Consider the following 17,335-nt stretch of genomic DNA (forward strand, 5'->3'; position numbering starts at 1 on the left):
TGATTGCCTCCCGTAAAGAACATCAAGGAATGCACAATCGATTGTTCTTGAAAAGATAACCATCTTGTAAGAGGAAATCTTTTCAAGCACCTTTAGAGCATTTACTCCAAACCTTGAAAAAATCGAGATCTTCCTTATAAAGCTCCTTTATGGCTTCAAATCCTAGCACCTTCACTTGCATCAAAGAAAGCAATCCACATCTTCTGCTCAAAGCATTGGCGACTTGGTTTTGAGTACCACTCTTGTGTTTGATCACGAACGTGTAAGCTTGAAAAAACTCCACCCACTTGGCATGGCGATTACTGAGCTTGTGTTGGCCATTGATGTACTTCAAGTCCTCATGATCCAAATAGAGTACAAACTCCTTCAAAATGAGATAATGCCTCCAATTGGTCAAAGCTCGAATGATGGCGTAAAACTCCTTGTCGTAGGTTGAATAATTTCTCCTTGACCCATTCAGCTTCTCACTAAAATAGGCGAGTGGTTTGCCTTCTTGAGAAAGAACAGTTCCAATTCTCACATTCAAAGCATCACAACATACTTCTAATACTTTCTCAAAGTTAGGTAATGCGAGAATCGGTGCTTCAGTCATCTTCTTCTTTATCAACTCGAAGCTCTTTTGAGCTATCTCATTCCACTTAAATACTCTTCCCTTCAAGCATTCAGTAATGGGGGCAACGAGTGTGCTGAACCCCACGATGAATCTTCGATAGAAAGATGCTAGCCCATGGAAACTTCGAACCTTTTGAAGAGATCTTGGTGTAGGCCAATTCTTGATCGCCTCTACCTTGCTCGGATCCATGCTTATTCCTTCATGAGAGACAATATAACCCAAGAAATTGACACAATTTGTGAGAAAGTGACATTCCTTGAGGTTTGCATATAGGTGTTGCTCTCGAAGCACTTTGAAGACCTCTCGAAGATGCTCCAAGTGCTCTTCCATGCTAGTACTATAGATCAGGATGTCGTCAAAATAGATGATCAAGAACTTGCCAATGAAAGCCTTCAAGACATGGTTCATAAGGTGCATAAAAGTACTCTGAGCATTAGAAAGATCGAATGGCATTACTAGCCACTTGTAGAGACCGTCTCTTATCTTGAACGCCGTCTTCCACTCATCTCCAGGACGCATTCGAATTTAGTGATAGCCACTCTTGAGATCAATCTTTGAAAAGATCGAGGCACCGTGAAGTTGATCAAGCAAATCATCAAGATGAGGTATTGAAAAATGATACATGATGGTGATCTTGTTTACAGCTCGACTGTCGGTACACATCCGTCAAGACCTATCCTTCTTCGGCATGAGTAGAGCAGGAACTGCGCAAGGGCTTAAGCTTTCTTGAATCCAGCTCATCGACTTGTCGTTGAAGCTCCTCATGTTCCTTCGGACTCATTCAATAGGCCACCTTATTTGGAATAGAAGCATCTGGCACCAAATCAATATGATGCTAAATTCCTATCATGGGAGGAAGTTCGGAAGGAATCCCATCGGGCACCACATCTCAAAATTCCTCGACCAAAGGCTTCAAAATAGGCGGAATATCCTCCTGCTCTTCATTCTCCTCCAAGAGCACATCGGGAGATTGATCCATGACTTGGAAAAATTGAGACTTCGAGAGATAAGAACTCCCTTCTCCAATGGAAGACTTAGGCTTGTCTTCCATTCTACAAGGCACCAATGTGATCTTCACACCATCCTTAATAAAGGAATAGGTATTCTTGAAGCCATCATAAATCACCTTCCAATCTTATAACCAAGGTGACCCAAGAAGTAAGTGACATGCATCCATCGGAACCACGTCGCACAAAATCTCATCCTTGTAGTGTAGTCCAATCGAAAATTGAACCAGGCAATGCTTGTTGACATGGACGTCATTGCCTTTCTTGAGCCAAGAGAGCTTGTAGGGCTCCGGATGAGGCTCCACCTTGAGCTACAACTTCTCCACCATGGTAGTGAAAACAACATTCTCATAACTCCCACTATCAATAATGACGGTGCACACCTTACCATGAGAAGTACATCGAGTGTGGAAAATATTGTGACGGAGCCACTTATCATCTTCAACATGTGTAGACTTCAAGATGCATTGAACGGCGAGAGCCTCTCCCTTGATCACCGTAGGTGACCTCTTCTTGCTCGACTTCTTTCTCCTCATCAACGAAGGAATCGAACACCGGATCATCTTCCCCTTCTTCTACTAAGGAAATGATCTTCCTATTTGGGCATTCGGAAGCGATGTGACCAAATCCTATTTGCGAGGGTTGCCACCTTATGCTTGAGCTAACTTTGAAGAAGTAGCCTTTTCTGCTGACAAAGGCTTGGGATTCGAGGTACTTCGTGGTTAGAGATCCCCTCTCTGCCTAAGGTCTTGCGAGTACCTTTCTCCTTAGACTGATTCTCCACATGAACTGCCAGCTTGCAAACATCCTCAAAAGTCCAATAAGGTTGCAATTGGACAACATTGTGGATTTCTGATCGAAGACCGCCGAATATCGAGCAATCGTTTGCTTTTCATACTCCACGACATCACATTTCATCATCAGATGCTCGAATTCAGTGGTGTACTCTTCCACAAACAACTCTTCTTGTTTGAAATTGTAGAGCCGATAGAAAGAGTCTTGCTTGTAACTAGTAGAAATTTTTTCTTAAGCTCCTTTTTCATCTTTTCCCACATCACAATCCGCCACTTTTCTTCACTACTTTTCATCTCCATAAAAAATACTAAAATTCATCTACTCCATAAATTTATATTTTTTATAAAATATAAAAATAATTTTTCATGAAAATTTTTTTTCCTACGCTACCTCTTTCCCCGCTACTTTCCGTCAACCAAACCTGTCCGAAGTTTAAAACATTTTTTTTGGATGAATGTACCCTCTCTTTCTGTCTTTTTTGTCTACTACCTGGGACGACTTGGACCATATGAAGTTTTAATTTGGTCTCCTTCGTAAGCATGACCCGAGTCGCTTGATTGGAAATCAAGATCCGTTCCGTTGGGCTACCACCGCAGTGGTATACCACAGCCTCTTTACTTTCGTAAAATACGTGCGAAGACCGCGTTTACTTGATAGCTGAAGGTGAAGAAAGCTAAAGTTGTAGACTATATATAGACTGCGTTCCAGATCCAAAGATAAACAAGGCGCCCAGAGAAAGAGTGAGAAAGAGAGAAGAAGGATGATGGGGAGAATGTTCTTGTGCTTGTTGCTGGCCCTCTCAGCCAGCATAGAGATAAGTGATGCTTTGGGAGGCCGAGGCCCAGCAACAAGGCAGGGAGATGCCCTTAACAAGCTCTATTTCGACGCGTTCAACTTAAAGAGAGAAGCAGTTGCTGCAAGTGATTCTTCTTATGCCGCCACTCTTTTCTCCGATCTGTCGTCGAAAACTTATCCCCAGCAGGGGCTGAAGGAGAGTGACAAGATCACCAAGTTGCCTGGCCAGCCTCAAGGTGTAGATTTTGATCAGTATGGAGGCTACATCACCGTCGACAAGGAAGCTGGTAGAGCCCTATTCTACTACTTGGCCGAGGCTGCATCTGCTAATTCTTCTTCCAGACCACTGGTTCTCTGGCTCAATGGAGGTGAATAAAGAGATCAGGTGTATCATTTATGAACAATCTTATATTGCAGCAATCTCCAATTTTCCTTTTTCTTTCAATGCTATTAGGACCGGGTTGCTCATCTCTCGGATTTGGAGCGATGGAGGAGCTAGGACCCTTTCGCGTCATGAGCGACGGCAAGACGCTCTTCAAAAATCCATATGCATGGAATACAGGTCTTATTACTGATTCAGATTAAATTCTGTTTACTTCCAGTAACTTTTGCTATAATAACTCAAATGGTTGGTGATATATATATTAATGTTTGGTATGTGAACATGTTATTCTTCCTTCTAAGAATCATTATGATACATATATTGCTTGGTGAGTAATCATGTTTAATTTGGGGTGCTGCAGTTGCTAATGTGCTGTTCTTGGAGAGCCCGGCTGGTGTTGGCTTCTCCTACTCCAACACCACCTCCGACTACGACAAGAGTGGGGACAACAAGACGGCTGCGGATGCCTATGTGTTCCTTGTGAACTGGATGGAGAGATTCCCAGAGTACAAAGGAAGGGATTTCTATATAGCTGGGGAGAGCTATGGGGGGCACTATGTCCCTCAGCTTGCTTATACCATACTCCGACACAACAACTCAATTATAAACCTTAAAGGCATCATGGTATCCAGCTTCAATTATAGCTAGCTTCTCGTAGTATCTTATGAAGAGAGTCTGCTCATCTTTTATTAATATCTTGTTGCACTTACTGAAACTGATATCGGACAATGCTAGATTGGCAATGGAGTGATCAACGACGAAACGGACCAGAAGGGGATGTTCGACTATTTCTGGACTCATGCATTGATCTCAGATGAGACCATTGATGCAATCCACAAGTACTGCAATTTCTCACCCAATGCCAGTAGCGAGCCCAAGCAATGCGCACAGGCGGTAGAGAATGCCTATGAGTCGGTCACAACACTTGATATCTACAACATCTATGCCCCTCTCTGCACTTCACAAGGCGTCACTCCTTCTCCTAAGACATACTCGGTTTGTTGCCTCTTCTTCTCATATATATTCTTAAATTTAGCAGCCAAGGCTCGTAGGGGGACTTGACTTTGTGAGTCATCCAGATTGAAAATTTCGACCCATGCACTTCTCTCTACGTGAGTGCGTATCTCAACACTGCTGAAGTGCAAGAAGCTCTACATGCCAATGTCACCAAACTCAACTACACTTGGTCTGGTTGCAGGTACGCCCCCATACCAACTTGTCCAAATTAATGCGCTCATTGACAGGAATAATATATAGTTAAGTTCCATATTAGATTAAAATATAGTTTAATAAAGAGTGGCACGTCATGCTGAGGGAAGCAAATGGTCAATGGCACATAAATCCAATAGATCACGTTCCAAGTAGGTAGGAGTCTAGAGCTGATCCAAATAGCCAGGCCACCGCAAATCATGGCGCCTCGACTCATATTCTGATGTGATTGACACATGCTATCCATTGGATTTGCTCTCCTTCTCTCATTTGTTGCACGTCGTTTTCTTATATTAAAAAAAAAAAAAAAATCCTATATCACAACTCAAGAGATAGGAAAGTGAGTGTGGGTCTAGTTGGAGATTCCTTTGGTCTCGCCAGTTATGGATTTCTTTAATTGGTTCGAAAAAAGAACGCACTACTTGCTTAGTCTGGTGCACAACCTGGCAAGCACATGAAGCCAGCCCTCCAAAATCCATGAAATATATGATTCCACTGTCCCAACCCAATCAAACACTTGCCAATGAAATCTACACAAGAATTTTGTGGTCATGTCCAAGCCAGTGGGTGAGTAGGTGATAAGAACATGCAAATGGGAGAATGGAGAAAATAGAGGAGTGGTTGAATTATCTTCTTCTGCATATCTAGACAGAATGTCACCAATCTTGCAAGGTCATATGACTGGTAAACCACTTGCTCTTGCTTGATTGCAAAGGTTGGTGGGGGGCTTACATAACTTAATAATCATTTCTCCTTCCATCCTTTTCTTCTGAATAAGAAATCCTATCTTGGCGCATATCTGGCCATTATAGCTCAGGTAATTAATTGACTTGTGGAATATTTCCCATTTAAAAAGTTTAATTGATTGAATCCCTAGTCAGATAATTGGGTTATTATATTCTATGTCAATGACCCAACAAAGAAAATCGATTAAACTAGGTCAGGATTCCAGAATAACACTACATATTAGTTTTTCTTATTAATTATGTTATGTGCAATGATATGGTAGCTTAGAAAAATCACTCAAAAAAGTCACTCAACTATTTTGAACTGTTCATCCTTTAAAAAAACCAAAAAAAAAACTATTTTGCACTGTTCATTAATTTGCTTCATCACATAGCACCAGCTACATAATGCCAATTCAAAAGGAGCAATGAGAATTCAGCAAACCAGATGAGTGACTCTCTCAATTACATATAAAAGTTACTAAACCATTTCTGATTTCATATAATTTTTGTTAGAAGTTGGTACTCGCATACTTGTTTAAGTAATATCCTTACAATTATGACAATAAAGGTTCTGTTAATTTTAATTTTACATTTTTAGAAAATTAATTTAATAGTTAATTAGTTTCATAGCAATCACAAGTTGATTCATCTAAGCCACCAGTACAAGAATATCAAGAAAGCCAAGTTAATTTCTAATGTTCTATATACCACCATGAACCGTGGCAAAGTTGGTAGGCCTTTCTGTGTACAGTCTTCGGTGGAGCTGGCTTCCACGTTCCTCAAATGGTCCATAGCTATGATGGTGCCGAAAAAAAAAAAAAGCAATAAATCGCTGCCCAATAGCTTAATAAAGTTCATTACATGTCGTGTATGCGGTAGTCGTCTATTTTTATTATTTCTGAAGGATTGGGCATCCACTATGATCTCATTATCGCAAAGGCCATTTCCATGACGAGACCTGCCACCACCTTTTTAGGGAAAAGGGTTCTCTTCTCAAATATTATTTGTGTAGTCACCAGCCTACCTTCCTACTTGGTCCATTTTTTGGAGGATAGAAAACTTGCTTGAAAATTTATTTTTTAAAATAAATATTTTTAAAAATAATTTATCCATATTAAATTATGTATTGGAAAGTCGCTCCAGAATTCGATATCTTTTTGTATTACTAATTTCTCAGATAAATTTTTGAGATCTATCCATATTTTCTGTAATATCTATTATTATATAAATATTACTATATATTAACATAATATATTGATAAAAATAATAAATTTTATTTCATTTATATATATTAGGAACGAAATAGAAAGTGTTTTATTTATTGATGAAAAAAATGACTTATCCACTACCTAGATAGATAGAACTTTTCTTCCGTTTTATTGATAAATGCTATCTATGAGTAAATAATTTATCCATCTAGAGAAGCATGAGAACATGTGAAAGTCATTAAAAAAATTGATTAAATTTTTTATGATATTTATCCTCCAAAAAATGATCCCTTTAGGTGGATCTCAAGCATATCATATGTGCACTAATTATCATTTTGTAAGTTTAGGAGAACATGATTAAATGAACTTCGTTGGAGCCAACATTGATGACATCGCTATTGAGCCTATACCTATAACTTCACCTCTTTCCCCTTTCAAGGAAAAACAAGCATAAACTTCATATGCTTGACATTTTATTTTATTGATGACTAAGAGCAGAAGATATATAAAGGTGCTTGTTTTGACTATATAGCCCATTTGTTACACAATCTAAAATAAATTATTTTCCAAGAAGGTACGAATAATTCAATGGCATATTATGCAAACTAGAATCACAATTAGAATTGCCATTACTTGCTAAGGCTTAATCTTCCTTATTTATATGTAATGGCTTTACCTTCTAGTAAAAATATATGTATAGTTCCATGAGGAAATGTTTTAGTAATAATCTGCATTGTAGGAGCAGTTACTAGATCAAAGCAAAATTGATCAATGATGCATCATATAAAAATGAAGTTCATTATTTTGTTTAAGGGTCATAATAGGAGTATTTCATTTTAGATTGCAATTTCAAGCTATTGTTATATAACAAAAATTTCATATGGGCTATTTTTATTCTTCATACAGGTAGCATTAAATATTTGTTAAAATTTTTTTGATATGTTTTCAGTTGTCACTCAAATTTAGTTTAATTACAAGCTATCATTTATGCAGAGTTATGGACATGAGTGTGATAATTATTATTTCTTTCTTTTTTTTAAATATTTGAGATTACATAATTTGGTGGTTTTTAATGCAACATTTAATGATGCAGCCAAGTGCTAACACAATGGACAGATAGCCCTTATACAGTCTTACCACTTATCAAGGAATGCATGGCTCATGATGTACGGGTTCTAGTATACAGGTAATATTGATTAAAGTTGTTGGTATATTTCAAAATCTTAAATTATTTTTCAAAATAAAAATGATAATGACATAATTATTGTGAAGTGACTAGCTAATAAGTTTCTATGTTCAAATATAGTGGAGATGTCGATGGACGGATTCCTGTTACTTCATCGAGATATTCTATCAAACAACTACAAGTTTCTGTGAAAACTCAATGGCAACCATGGTTTATCAATACTGATCAGGTAAATCTTTTATCTAATATGAATCATTATGGTTTTTGAGCTGTATGTCTTCCAAAAGTCCTTTTCAAAATGCAATGTCAATTCATTCTTTCACTATTTTCTTAATTTGTGATCCTCAAAAGAAATATAGCATCTTGGCACCTCCTCTTCAATCTCTCTATAATGTAATTTAGAGTCTACCATCTAACTTTCTTCTTGCTCTAAATATGAAGCTGTTAAAACTTAATTACCCTTGAATTTTTATTTTTTAGTGTTTCATTTAGAGACAAAATTGTTCGATTTTCCAACTAACTTTCTCAACATCCTTAAAAACTTAGGATGATGGCTCCATCATAGGATCTAAGAAGACAAAATGACAGCAATAAATGGATTTTTCTATTGGGGACAAAGTCAATGATTCCTAATTCTATTATAAAAATAATTTTAAAACCTCATAGGAATAAAATATTTTTTTTAGTTTACGACAAACCTATTAAGCAATAGCTAACACCACATCATTTCTTTTCTCCCTTTACCAAATTTCTCCGTGTCCAACCTAAACCTAATGACTTCATTTCTACTACTTTATATTTGTTGTTATAGAATTAACACGTGCTTATAATGAATTTTTGAATCATTTTGTCTCATACATTTTCTTCAAAAAATATGACATAATTCCATTGTTAATTAACAAGATCAATACAAATATAAATGAAAACTCTAAAACTAAATAGTAAACCTCAATATTTTCATGGAATTCAAATATTTACCATACTTTTGGGCAACTTTACTAACTCTGTCTCTCTCTCCCCCCCCTCCCTATTTTTTTAACTAAATAAAATATTATGAACAGGTTGGTGGATACAGTGTTGTTTTTGATGGTAACTTAACATTGGCCACTGTCAGAGGAGCAGGACATGAGGTTCCAAGCTACCAAGCACTTCGAGCACTTGTTCTCATCAAGTTTTTTCTTGAGGGAAAGCCGCTTCCTTCTTGAAATTAGTTTAACTTAAATATATCTATTTTTTAGATATATATCGACAAGGATGTAGTTTCTTGGTTTTTAGAATCTATTTCAACCACATATTCGGCTATATGTTTAGCTATTTATTAGTTATTATTGAAAACATATTCAGCTATATGTTTAGCTATTTATTTGTTATTATTGAAAACATACAATTATCTATTTGTCTCTCTTTCTCTCCTACAAAAATGAAAGTTCTATTATCAAGCACAAAGGGAAATTGGGACCCTTCATTAATGCATTCATTTTAAAAAAAGATTAAGTTAAGGCCCTTCACCATTCTATGTGCGGAATGCGTTTGTACTTGTCAAAATTGATTCCAAATCTAAAAGTAGAATTCCAATGTTTGACTACCATACAAAAATAATGTTGGATTGCATTGAAGATCTCTCAAAACATGTTCCCGTAAATGCAACATTGTATGCTAAATATCGCAATTACAGGGAGTTGTTTTTTTTAAAAAATAATACATGGCCCTCTCAATACTCCTCGTATTTCTCCTTTACCTGTTTCCTTATGTATTAGGACTCTTTCTTTCTTCAAATTATTTGTTTCTCATCTCCATCCAAATTTGCTTGTATATGAGGACTCTTTCTTCTTTTGTTCCACTTCCTTGTATGTCAGGATATTTTTTTTTAGATTAATCTCCTCTCATCTCCATCCCTATCTAATGACACCAAGATAATAATTTCTATCTTTCTTTTATGGATTTCTACTCTATTTCCATTGATTTACCACTCCATGAGTTCTTATTCATGCCTTCGTGGGAACTATTAGAGCACACATGAATTAACACTCCCTTCCTCTCCTGCTATTTACAAGAATGTCATTATCTTAAAGGACATTCTCATAGAAACATGCAAGTAGGGATGAAATCCTCTGGTAACAAGAAGCATTTGAGCAATTCCAAAAGAAATACGAAAGTTAGTGGATAACTTTTAGGAAAAAATATAATAGAGATTTTGTGTTTTTTTATTTTTTTGATAAAAAGGGAGGGAGACCCATCCTACATTTTACTAATATTAAAAAAATACAAGAAGAAAGAAGAGAAAAAAAATAAAATAGAAAATTTTATATCTAAATATATAAAAAATTATTTTAGATATTTGTTCTTTTTGATCATGTTGTCATTCAAAAGTAGCTTTCAGATTTGTCAACCAAATATACAACAAACTATTTGTACAGATTTAGAATAGCTTTAGGATATTGATAGCCAAATAAAAACTACTTTGTCTCAAAGTAGCTTTTGACATCAAAATATAGTTTTTACTAGAATTTATTTTTTGGCCAAAAATTATAGTATCACCAAACTAACCCTAAATTTGAGTACATTGAATCAAAATTTTATCTGCTTTGTTAGCTTTCTATGTCTCTGTGTGTGTGAATTTGGTTACACATATATCAAAATTTCAATATTGTTTATAGCCTAGTTGAACAAATTGTGAATTCAAAGTTAAAGCACTTAATTTATATCATTATAGATTTTTCTTAAAGAAAAGTATTCTAACTACACTTCATGCTCCTAGTTTTTATTTTAGTATTTTTGCAATTAAAATTTCATAATGGTTTCATACTTCAAAAAATATTGTTTTAACAATAAATATGTATTATAAACAAGTTGGTTTGTTTGAGAAAAGAATTCTTATTAATTATTTAAAGTGCAATTTCTTTGTACCTTCCTGTAGATTTGTGGATTGTGGTACAATCTTTGACAAAAGAGGTAAGAAATGGGGGTTTCCATATTACTCACCAAAATTTATTTGAAGGAGAGAATCTATGGGGGATTACATGTAGTGATTAAAAGCAAAGAAGAATCTACAAATGAGAAAGGACCCATAAAAGGTATACAAGAGGTAAGAAACACAATTTCCACATACCAAAGAGAGGGAATAAAAGATCAAAAGAAGGAGATCCAGAAGAATATATGTTCATCCAAGATTAAATGTTCACTGAGTGTAGTGCTGGATCAAACCTTCATCATCGTCTCCCAAAGAGGCAGAAACCAAAATGTGCATCCCAAGAGAAGAGCGAGAGGCATCAACATCAACCTTCCTCCATCATTGTCACCACCAAAAGTTTCACAAATCAAACTGAAGGAGATAAGTAGTAGAGTAGGTACAGAGTCAACAAGCAAGGGGCTACCAAAACGGTTAAGGAAAACCAATGACAGGCACATTAGCAACATTCTTATTGGTTGCCGGAGCCTTCAAGTTGTCCCAAAGCTTACAAGATCCTTTGGCTTATAGAGCATAGACCAGTCATTCAAAAGTTGCCAGATTTTAAAGTTAACTGAATGAGGCTCTAAAGATTTATGCAGAAAAATCCTATCATTTCTTTCATGCCAGCAACTCCAGATGACTGCCGCTGTCAACATAAAAACTGAAGGTCGTAATTTTTTTACAAAAAATTCACATCTCCAGTTGGAACAAAGCTTCTAGAAGTCATTTTTTGAAATAGGTACCTAGAGAGAGTGATTGAACATTCTCCAGATAGAGGCAACAAATGGGCAAATAGTGAAGAGATGATTGATGGATTCATTCTGATGGTCACATAGAGGATATCCACCTAGGCAGTTTCCTGTTTTCCTGAAAAGATTCTCTCATGTTAAGTTTATTGAGAAGACAAAGCCAACTGCAGCATTTAATCTTATAAAGGACACTGATATTCCACAAAAGCGTTAACCATCACCCACCCATTTAACCCCCTTGAATTAAGAAAGTGATAAAGAGAGGAAGTGGAGAAAGCACCTTAGAAGTTAGCTTCCAATTGGCTCAATCAATCCCATCATTTAACTGAAAGTAATTGAGGATATTTAAAAGGAAAGAGTGTTCAGCAAGGGCAGCTTGAGATAGCTGCAATCTAACTCTAAGCTTCCAAGAGTTTGATCAAGTGGAGAAGAATTTGACAACCACACCAGATTTCAAACTAGAGGACTGATAAGTTTTAGGGAAGAATTCAACAAGAGGTACCTCTGGGATCCATGCATCCTTCCAAAATAGCACTTCAAGCCCATTACCAATCAGAAATTTGATATGATTTCAAAAGAGAGGGAGACTTTTAAAAATATCCTTCCAAGTTCTCGAGCATCTTTTATCTGGCTTCCATGCAGCAGAGAGCTTGATTTTTTTTTTTTTGAAATAAAAGAAATTAAGGATGTTCTTCCAAGTGCCCATGCTGTGGTTAAGTAACCTCCAACCCCATTTTGCAAGAAGAGCTTGGTTAAAGGAAGAAATATCTTAAGAGTCCTATCTTGGCCCAACTCACTTTGCAGAAGAACTTGCCCACCCTTTTAGCTCCTTTCCAAAGAAAGGAATGCTGAATCTGATCAAATTTTTTGATTAGCCAAGAGGGCATATTGAACAAAGACATGTAGTATATTGGGATGGAAGAAAGAATAACATTAACATTGATAAGTCTACCTCCAAATGATGGAAACTTGCCCGCCATGTAGCAAATCTTCCCTCAATTTTTTGGAGAAAGGGCATCCAATCAGGTTTAGTGATGTCGGAAGGAATTGGGAGAGGGAGCCAAGCCCCCAAGAGCAACAAGAACTCGACTAAGTATATCTTAGGAATCCACCCAAGAGAGACCAAGTCAAAAGATATAACTTAATCTTAAGTTGCAATGATGTTGTATTTCAATAGCTCATGCATGCTTACATCTATCACCAAGACCTATTTATACTAGTTGGAGATAATCACTTTCATCTTCCCTAGATTATATATTTAATTCAAATACATGACCCTATCCATTAGAAATCTAAATTCCTTCTTAAAGCCCAAATCTGTCTTCTCGATTTCTGCTGCACAGCTTGGAGTAAATTGACCATAACTTCTTCTAAGAAACTCCAATTCATGCACCGTTTATTGCGTTAGAAACTTTTCAGAGCTTTCCAGAGATATATAATTTGACCATATTTAATGATCGAATGACTTTATAATTTCATGAATAAGTGATCCCTTGAGTTCTGTATTTTCTGGATAACCATTGCAACTCTTATCCCTTGAGTTCTGCATTTTCTGGATAACCATTGCAACTCTTATTTATTATTATCATAATATCCCCATCATCTTATTTATTATTATCATAATGTCCCCATCAATTCTCCCCTGGTTGGAAGAGACTTTCCCTCAAGTCGGACTCTTCATCTTCTTCAATGTATGGTGATAAGTTAGAGATGTTGAAAATGAAGAAAAAATCGCCTTTTTTCTTGTAGGATCTTCCAGATCTAATGAGATCTGGGGTGAAATATTTAAAAAAAAATTATTCTACTTTATTTTAGATCTAAGGTCTATTAGATCTGATTCTTATTATCTAATATTTAATCTAAAATTAAATCTCAAACTTGAGGATTAGAGAAATACCTCTAGGATAACTAGATTACCCGATAGATGATCGCAGTAATGTCCGAGGTTCAAAAATAGCCATGCAGTCGTCTGGCCTCTACCGGTATCCACTCAAGTAGGATCTGGATTGTCTTCTCCTTGCAAATTTTTGCTCCAAAAATCAGATTTGGATCAGATCTGAAAGATCTTCAAAAGATCTTCTGAAGCTGGAGCAGCAGCTTCTCGACAAATTTCTGCAGCCTTCTATTCAAAGAGCTACCATGCCTTGGACAAGCACCAAATGGATGTCCAACTTCTTGGACGTGAAGAGCGGAGAGAGATGAGCAGAGGGGACATAGAGAAGTGGAGGGAAATCTCATTTTTGATGGGTATTGAGTAGAATCTTGCAGCCCTAGGCGCAGATAAGGTTTAAATAGACCCTGCTGCGCCATGCAGTGCCACATCATTCGACCAATCAAAAAATTTTAATTAATTCTGAAAAAATTTTGATTAGTGAAGTGATGTCATTTGATCATATTAGATAAGAATCCCCTCAATTTTCACCACTGTTGGTGCCAACACTGGATAAGCACAGTGAGATTGGCACCCCACAGTCCAAGTCGATCAAGGGATCAGAGTCCTCATCTCATGGGACTCTATCCTTATCTACTTGGGGTGCACGTCCAATCTGAATATGGTGCCCATTTTGAGGCCCAATTTAGCAAGTGGACACTCTACAAAAATTTTTCAATGACCTCTTACCAAGTGGCCTTCAGTTTAAGATCCATAAGTCAACGTTTGACCGATGTCCTAAAACGAAAATGACAGGTGACAGGAATTGGCAGGTATTGTTTTAAATTTATCTCATGAATTAAGATGACTTTTTTGAGCTGGACTGGCTCTAGTCAAACTGAGAGAAATTTTCTGAAGGTTCTCTGGGTGAGTCAAATCACATTTGGCTCAGTCGAGATGAAAAAGGTTACAAGAGGAGAAAGTTAGGCTCAATCGTGTGCTAGCACGATTTCTTTGAACCTAATTGGATCTAATCCAAATCAATCGAACCGAGCTAGCTGAATTGATGACATTCAGATCCTAACTCTTGTTTGTGTGACCCAGTTAGGTTTATTTTCATATGGTAATGAGACATATAGTGATCTCATCATCGACATCATCAAAAATCCTTTTGATGGACCAGAACTCTTTTGATTCAGATAATTAGAATGATTGATCATCAAGATTATTCTAATTGCTTCCAAAATCCACCAGTGACACCTAGCAGTATATGGTGGCAACCCATCAGAAATGAAGATGAACCTCTCGGTGCAGCTACTTGTGTGATTGAGTTCCTCTATCATGAGTCTCGACTGAATTAAGATTAAGGTGAACTCGTCAAACCCAACATCAGTCATATGAATCAATCGATCAATCCGAGTCCGATGTGAAATCCCAATGGAAAATTTTTTTTCATTATTTCACTCTACCATGGTCATGGGCTTAAGGACTCGATCTTTCGATCATCATAGGACTACTCCTCTCATCTATCGAGGTTGATAGATCCCATCTTGGTGCAATATGGTTCCTACAATGAATATGCTATAGCCAACATATACCTCAGGATTTCGAATGGCTAGAAGATCGAGTTATAGTGTAGTCAAACTATAACACACTCAAGATGAACTGTCGATGTACCTCAGGTCAAAGAACTAGATACACAGCTGCAGCATCGAGCTAGTCATCGACGAGAAGGTAGACTTCCTTATGACTGCTCGAGGTGGTCACGCTCAGTACTCTCATTCTCAATGAATAACTATACTCTCGCTCTGATGTCTCCACACTGTAGACTCAAGACTCATCTACCCTAAGAAAGCGATCGTACATCAACCTTCCGGATCGATCACCATCCTCGTGATGATCCTATGGTCAGGAGTTGTTTATGAGTTAGTTATATAAATTCATGTCTTAAATTTTCAACTCTTGAAAATATGAATTAACATTCCTACTAACTCAAAGGATGTATCACAGACATAATGTACACAATGCGATAGTAGAATAATCCTTTTATTCATTTATAGTCAAAATTATAAATTTATCCTTATATTTGTACAGGAATATGTCAGCCAATCTAGCATCTAGGGCATACATCTAAGAAACTCCCACTTGACCTAATGCCAATTGGCTACATATCTAAGTCCCATCTTCTCAAAGTGGGCTTCGATCTTCTGTTGGTCTAATGGCTTTGTCAGTGGGTCTGCCACATTATCTGTGGAGTCGACTCTCTTAACCTCGACATAACCTTTTTCGAGGTAATCACGGATTAGATGGAATTGCTGCTCGATATGTTTGGACTTCTGATGAGATCTTGGCTCCTTAGCTAGGGCTATAGCGCTATTATTGTCACAGTAAAGAGGGATGGCATCCGATGACATCACTCCAAGCTCTGCGGCAAACTTCTTATACCAGAATGCCTCCTTCGCAGCTTCCGATGCAGCAATATACTCTGTTTTCATGGTGGAATCAGCAATTACCGTCTGCTTGAAACTCTTCCAGCTAACTGCACCATCATTGCAAATGAACAGACTCCCAGATGTCGACTTTCGATCATCTATATCAGACATAAAGTCTGAGTCTGTAAATCTCTGAAGCTGGAGTTCTCCATTCTCAAAGACTAGAAACATATCCTTAGTCCTTCTCAAGTACTTAAGGATATATTTCACAGAAGTCTAGTGCTCTTCACCTTGATTCGACTGATATCTACTTGTGACACTCATAGCATAGGCTATATCAGATCGTGTATATAGTATGGCATACAAAAGGCTCCCTATTGCGAAAGCATAAGGGATTTTGCTCATGCATTCAATCTCCTCAGGTGTGCTAGGGGACATCTTCTTAGAGAGATGAATGCCATGTCTAAAAGGTACTAAACCTTTTTTGGAGTTTTTCATACTAAACCTTTTTAGCACCTCCTCTATGTACATCTTCTGTGAAAGTCCCAGCATCCTATTTGGTCTATCTCTATAGACCTTAATACCCAGTATAAAGGATGCCTCTCCTAGATCTTTCATAGAGAACTCCTTAGACAACCATATTTTGACTGAGGTCAACATGAAAATATCATTCCCAATTAGGAAGATGTCATCTACGTACAGTACGAGGAAAATAACTGCACTCCCACTGACCTTCTTGAACACACATGGTTCCTCCTCATTCTTGATGAAACCAAACATTTTGATCACATCATTGAAACGAGTATTTCAGCTCCGAGATGCTTGCTTAAGTCCATAAATGGACCTTTGCAGCTTGCAGATCTTGTGATCATCATCACTGGATGTGAAACCAAGTGGCTGTTTCATATAGATATCTTCCTCAAGATATCTATTTAAGAATGTCGTTTTCACATCCATCTGCCATATTTCATAATCGAAATAGGTTGCAACAGCAAGCAATATGCGGATGGATTTTAGCATGGCTACGGGCGAGAAGGTATCCTGATAGCCAATGCCTTCGCACTGACTATAACCTTTCGCTACGAGACTAGCCTTGAATGTCTCCACATTCTCATCTGCACCTATCTTTCTCTTGAAGATCCATTTACACCTAATAGGTACAATACCTTCAGGTGAATCTACCAAGGTTCAGACTTGGTTTAAGTGCATCGAGTCAATTTCTTATCTCATTGCCTCTAACCATTTCTCGGAGTCGATATCTGATATCGCCTCATCATAGGTCTTGGGTCATCACCATGAGCCCCATTTTTCGTGAGGAACATTTCCTCTACTTTCTCTGTTATAGTACCTAAGTACCTTTAGGAGGACAGGAAATCCTAGTCGATCTACGAGGTGGAAGAGGTTATGTTAG

General features: G+C 37.2%; 1 protein-coding gene across 1 annotated transcript; it reads left to right on the forward strand.

Moving 5' to 3' along the window:
- The first annotated feature begins 3,110 nt into the window (after positions 1-3,110).
- On the forward strand, positions 3,111-9,315 carry LOC105033062 (serine carboxypeptidase II-3). Its single transcript, XM_073261304.1, has 8 exons — positions 3,111-3,578; positions 3,665-3,772; positions 3,954-4,216; positions 4,328-4,588; positions 4,672-4,790; positions 7,831-7,923; positions 8,044-8,152; positions 8,985-9,315. Exons 1-8 carry the CDS (start codon positions 3,176-3,178, stop codon positions 9,126-9,128), a joined length of 1,500 nt encoding a protein of 499 aa, XP_073117405.1. The 5' UTR covers positions 3,111-3,175; the 3' UTR covers positions 9,129-9,315.
- Positions 9,316-17,335: the final 8,020 nt, after the last annotated feature.

Source organism: Elaeis guineensis, chromosome 7 (genome assembly GCF_000442705.2).
Source record: "Elaeis guineensis isolate ETL-2024a chromosome 7, EG11, whole genome shotgun sequence".
Lineage (NCBI taxonomy): Eukaryota > Viridiplantae > Streptophyta > Magnoliopsida > Arecales > Arecaceae > Elaeis > Elaeis guineensis.

What these genes read in the sequence shown, in the direction of transcription:
- LOC105033062 (XM_073261304.1), top strand. Translation starts at nt 3,176, where the DNA reads ATGATGGGGAGAATGTTCTTGTGCTTGTTGCTGGCCCTCTCAGCCAGC. An exon ending in TAAACCTTAAAGGCATCATG is followed by an intron (nt 4,217 to 4,327) that starts GTATCCAGCTTC and finishes GGACAATGCTAG; the next exon opens with ATTGGCAATGGAGTGATCAA. An exon ending in CTTCTCCTAAGACATACTCG is followed by an intron (nt 4,589 to 4,671) that starts GTTTGTTGCCTC and finishes TGAGTCATCCAG; the next exon opens with ATTGAAAATTTCGACCCATG.